The sequence below is a fragment of the Echinops telfairi genome, unplaced genomic scaffold (genome assembly GCF_000313985.2).
Source record: "Echinops telfairi isolate 266 unplaced genomic scaffold, ASM31398v2 ScPeMD7_7414;HRSCAF=8452, whole genome shotgun sequence".
In the NCBI taxonomy this organism is placed as follows: Eukaryota; Metazoa; Chordata; class Mammalia; order Afrosoricida; family Tenrecidae; genus Echinops; species Echinops telfairi.
Window position 1 is genome coordinate 624698 of NW_022111314.1, and position 5224 is coordinate 629921.

At 64.7% G+C, this 5224-nt stretch overlaps 1 protein-coding gene across 3 annotated transcripts in view; it reads right to left on the minus strand.

Moving 5' to 3' along the window:
* ARFGAP1 (ADP ribosylation factor GTPase activating protein 1) overlaps window positions 1-5224 on the minus strand; it is an 8427-nt gene extending 3203 nt beyond the window's left edge. For 2 of the 3 annotated variants that reach the window (XM_004716040.3, XM_045296961.1), the window contains exons 1-10: window positions 5182-5224; window positions 3656-3719; window positions 3214-3323; window positions 2757-2928; window positions 2454-2554; window positions 1921-2007; window positions 1633-1729; window positions 1217-1273; window positions 630-662; window positions 23-52 (exon numbers count right to left, since the gene is read on the minus strand). In XM_004716040.3, coding sequence (XP_004716097.1) covers window positions 23-52; window positions 630-662; window positions 1217-1273; window positions 1633-1729; window positions 1921-2007; window positions 2454-2554; window positions 2757-2928; window positions 3214-3323; window positions 3656-3715 — 747 coding nt within the window. In that variant the 5' untranslated portion in view covers window positions 3716-3719; window positions 5182-5224. The remainder of the gene's footprint in view (window positions 1-22; window positions 53-629; window positions 663-1216; window positions 1274-1632; window positions 1730-1920; window positions 2008-2453; window positions 2555-2756; window positions 2929-3213; window positions 3324-3655; window positions 3720-5181) is intronic. The other variant, XM_004716041.3, reaches the window with a different exon arrangement.

Here is a 5224-nt window from a genome sequence, read left to right on the forward strand (position 1 = left end):
GCAGACAGGCTTGTGGTGTTACCGGCTCTGGCTGCTGCTTGGAGCCCCAAAACTTTACCCGGACAGCGTGGGGAGCCGGGTGAGTAGGAGAGGAAGGAGAGAGAGCTGGGATGGGGGGCAGCCGTGATCACCTGAGCCCCTTGGAACCACTCCAGGTGGGCAACAAACGGGACACAATGCCCCGCTGGCCCCACCTCACCATACGGTCAGTGGTGTCCAGGAGAGTGGGGGGCAGTGAGTCAGTGGTGCCCAGGGAGCAGTGGAAACAGTCCACAGGGGCCCCACGTGCACCCCACCAAGCCCTCACGACAGTGCTGTGTCCCGGGAAAGGGACCACCAGGACAGGCTCGAGTGAGGGCCAGGGACCAGGAAAAGGTGGGCGGGACTGCTGGGGTGGCACCCAGGCTGAGCTGAGCAAGGGATGCCCCCTGACCCTCAGAGGGGACCCAAGTGAGTAGGCACACTGCAGCAACCTTGGCGCCCAGCAGACGCCTTGGCCTGCCCCACCCAGGGTGGCTCTGAGGACCCGCCTGCCAAGAAGGTCACTCCAGGCCTGGACCCTGAGGCCGAGCCTGAGCACCGGGCAAACCAGGCACCGCACAGCCTGGCCGCAGCAGCCTCTCCAGTACCTTCTGACTGGCCTGCGATCCAAACTTCGTGGCCTGAGGGAGAACAGAGACAGGCTGTGCACACGGCTCCCCCACCGCCCCCTGCTTCCACCAGCCCCCAGACCCCAATCAGGTCCTCCCAGCCACCAGGTGGCAAGCCACCCAATCCTGCCTGTGAGGACAACAGCCACCCCTCCACCCCCATGACTCCCTTTCTTTGAGCTGGCAGTCGGGGGAGGACACAGTGGGGAGGGGGCCTGAGGAAAAGGACTCAACGTGAAGGGATCCCCCAGTGGGGAGAGGTCCCCAGCAGGGAGGAGCTCATAGGGGTCTACCCCACTGGCTCCCATCTGTGCTGCCTCCTCAGTCCCGAGTGGTACAATAAAGGAGAGAACAGGAAACCTGGCCTGGACATCCTCCCAAAGGGCTGCCCTGCCTACCCCCACCTCGCTGCACCCAGAGCCCCAAGAGGACTCTGCACAGTGATTCTCGGGGCTCAGGTGGCCGATTACACCCTCGTGGTCACCAGGTTGACCCAACCAGGCCTCATGGTGGTCTCTTGCAAAGTGACCCCCTGGCCCTCTGCCCCGTGGGCTGGGGTCACTCACGCCCTCCTTGGCCGCAGAGGCGAACCTGCTCGCTCCAGTGGTGAAACTGCTCCAGCCCTGAGAGAGGGAGACAGGGGGGATGGAGGGAGATGGAGGGGGAGTCAGAGGGAAAGAGAGGTCCTAAGCCACCCTGTGGCACAGGGAGGGCACAAAGCCCCCCACAGGGTATGTCCCCTGACAAGCTCCACCTCAGAGTGACCTTACCTGGCTCACGCCCCACCCTCCCTGGGGAAGACAGTATTCGTAAAACTTCCAGTTCTTAGAAAAAACTACCTTGTGAGATTTAAAACATGCTCCGGCAACCACAGTATGTAAGTGAGCTGACCCCTCTGGGACCTAAACTTCAGGGTCCTGCCCATGTGGGGATGGGCAGAGGGGCCTCAGGTGACATGGTGGGTACGGGCGGAACCCCTCACCGAGCACAGGGACGACATGGCATGGTTGAGGAAGTCCTCATCCCTCCGGGGGGGTGCCGCAGTATTCCCGAAGCCCACGTAGCGGTTCTCCTGGGCCCTGCGAACACGTGCGACCACCTGCTGAGTTGAGGCCACAGCGCCAAGGGCAGAGCCTGCCGTCTGGTCCCGGCCCTCCTCAAACACAGGTGGGCCTGGGGGCTGCTCCATCAGAGCTGCTCAGAGCAGCGTGCCCAATGCCCAGCGCTGTGTCCCCATGCGAGGTCGTGCCCACCCGAGCGCAGGTCTCACCCCTGGTAGGCTCCCAGGTCATCGTTCAGCCAGTCCTCAAAGGCCTTGTCAGAGGAGGCGGTCACACTCTGGGGCTGGCTAGCCGCTCTGAAACAAGAGGGGAGGTCTGCGTGGCCCATGGCCTCCTCCAGGGGCCCCAGGACACAGCACAGAGCTCACCCACCATGGGAGCCCACCCAGCAGGAAGCGGGCGGCCTACAGCCATGTACCCCGCACAGCCACGGAGACCACAGGGCGAGGCAGGCGCAGTCCACAGACCGAAAACAGCTGTATCACCACCCCGAATGCCGACAGGTGCCCAGGCTGCCAACAAGGCTCGCGGTGCAATCCTGTCCCCACCCATGGTGGCTGTGTGACCGCCGTAGCCTTGGCTGTCCCGAGCGCCCCTGAAAGCCCCCTCAGGGCCGAGGCTACGTGTTCACAGCTGTGAGCCAGGCAGCTTCCCTACGCTGTGCCCGCCCCCCCGCCCCCCACAAGACGAGGGACGCACAGCAGGGCTCTGCCCTGAGCTGGGAACAGCTGGCAGTAGCTACCGGTGGGCAGACGGCAGTGGTGTCTTGGGCTGTGGAGGGGTCCAGGACTGGGCAGGCGATGACTCCAGGGACCACTCTTTGCCTTCAGCCAGTGTAGCCACCTGAGAGGAGAGAGGACAGAGACATCAGAAGAGAGGACCACTGTCCTGAAGCCCCACACCCGGAGTTCCCGAGGCAAAAATGCTCAGCCCCACATGGGAAATGTCCTCCCACCTGTGGCTGCTGCAGACGCATCCTCAGCCGGCCCTCCCGAGGCACCTCCGCCCTCTGACCCCCAGCCGCCCCTCCCCAGGGGCAGCTCACGCGGTCCCTGAAGAGCGCTGCGGCCTTGCTGTTGTACTTCTCCTGCAGCGACCAGCAGGGGTCGTAGTCCTCCTGGGACTCCAGGAACTCTCGGAATCTGGCATTCCCGCCGGCCTTCATCTTCTCCAGCTCCAGGTCTTTCCACTTGTCCATGGTCACCGAGCGCACAAAGCTGGGAATGGCGCCGGGAGGGTCAGGTATGAGGAGGGGGAACATGCTGCGAGGGCCAGGTACGGGAGGGGGGAGGAGCACGTCGTGGGAGTCAAGTGTGTCTGGGGGAAGATGAGCAAGCCATGGGAGCCCAAGGGCCCCCCACCCCATAGAGGGGTCCAGGGGCTTAGCGTGCAGCAGGGGACATGGTGGGCTGCCCGAGCTGGGTCCTGGCCCCCAGGAGACACCATGCCCATCGGCCAGGCTGGGCTGGGGTGGCGGCCAGGCGCTGCGCCCACAGACTGACCTGAGGTGCACGCCCAGGCCGCGGTGCTTGCCCGAGCACTCCAGGCAGATCCAGATGCCGTAGGTCACGCTCACCCACTGGGGGCTGAATGAGCCACACTCAAAGCACACCTGCAGCAGGGACACGGGCGCGGCTCAGCAGGGTGGCTGGCCACCCAGGAGCCCAGAGCCACAAGGCGCAGACACAGACAGGGAGGTCCCAGGTGGAGGTGTCCTGACAGGCAACCGACCGGCAGGGACCACAGCCCCAGAGCAAGTGCAGCAAACAGGAAGCTTCCGGAACTGCACAGGACCCGAGACACTTGCTGCCCCACCCCCTGCCCCGAGGTACCAGCTCCTGAAGAGGCCAGCAGCTCTGCCCTGCTCACTCGTTCAGTCCAGTCCGGCCCCCCAGAGGTCCCGCTCCACCCTCCCACCCGGCCCCCAGCAAGGGCAGTACTCACGTTGTTCTCATCCTGCACCCTGACCTCCTTCAGGACCTTCCTCGTCCTGGGACTGGCCATGTCGCTGCCGAGGAGAACCGAGGGTCTTCATCTGACAGTGAGGGCAGTGCCCTCCCCCAGGGGCCTGGGACCCATGGGGCTGCAGCTTCTGCACCACTCTGCTTCCCTGGCCCCCCAGTGGCCATCACAGCATGCCTGCTTGGGCCCACAACACCCCATGTCCTCCTCAGAAACGCAGGGGCTCTGAGAGGTGGCTGGAAGCCAAGTGTTTCCTTTCTCCAGAGATCTCTGGCTTAGGGAGCGTCAATGCCAGGGGACGACCAGATGGAGGAAATGACCTAGCCCTGTGGGGCAGAGGGGGCAGGGCGCCCGCTACTGTCCCACCCTGGCACTGCAAAAAGGCCCCCTTCCACCAGCCCCAGCTGACTCTGGGTTCTGCTGCGGACGAGAACAGTCAGGGCCTCAGGCTTGGGTGTGGGGTGTGGAAGGACGGCCCTGCAGCTCTGGTGCCCACCCCCACTAGGTCACAATGAAATCGAACAGGCCAAGCCACCAAGCCTGTGGTGAGGGTGCTGGGGTAGACCACAGCCTCCTGGGTGTGGATTCTGGGAGACCAGGGTGGCAGGTGGCTGAGCGGGACAAGGCCCCAGGGTAGAGGCCCCACACAGCCAAGCAGAAACTCAGCGTCCACTAAAGGTTGGGTCCTCGGCTTGGACAGCACTCAGGTCCCCAGGGCGTGACACGGGTGATGGGCACAAACTGACCCCTGTGAGAGCTGGGCCTGACATGGCCACACTGACTCCTTTCGTGGGAGATGCTGGGGTTCAGGCGGGAGCCTTACAGGGGCACACCAATAGCGAGAACAACGTGCCCTCGTGCTGAGGCAGAGGGTGACAGACTCAAGCAGAGGCGAGGGCACAGCAGGGCCAAAGGCAAACTTGGGGTCACTGTGAGCTGCTCTGGGCTGATCCCGCGGGGCTAGTGGCAACCCCATGGGTACCCAGCAGATCTGCCCAGACGGTTTTCTGGGGAGTCACCGCTCAGTCTGTGGTTCAAACCTGCCAGCCGCTCCTCGGGTGAAAGCTAAAGCTGTCTACTTCCATAAGGACTCGCTGCCTGGGGCCCTGCGGGATTCTTTCTCAGAATAGGGGTGGCTTATGGGACGGCCCAGAAAACCCACACGGATTGAGAAAAGCCCCTCACCTCGTCGGTTCCCCACCGCCCCTGGACAGCCATGGGGTCACAGGGCAAGGACACGCAGGGAGCCCGATCCCCCTGGGCCACTGGCAGAAGGCCCTGTGGGGGGCTCCAGGCTGACCGCCTATGGCCCCTGACCAGCAGGAAGAGTTTGCTGGGCAAGGGCAAGGCCGGCCCAGGGGGTGTGGGTGACCTGGAACCCTGGCCCTGGTGGAGGAGCTCGGGGCTTGCAGGGAGGGGGGCAGGTTTGGGGGGACGGGGCGGCCGGGAGGAAGGGTCCCCGCGGGCGGCCAGAGAGCCCGCGTCCGTCCCGCCGAGCGCGCGCTTACCGGGGCAAAGGGCGCCGGGGCCGGGCCGGTCGTGCCGGGGTCG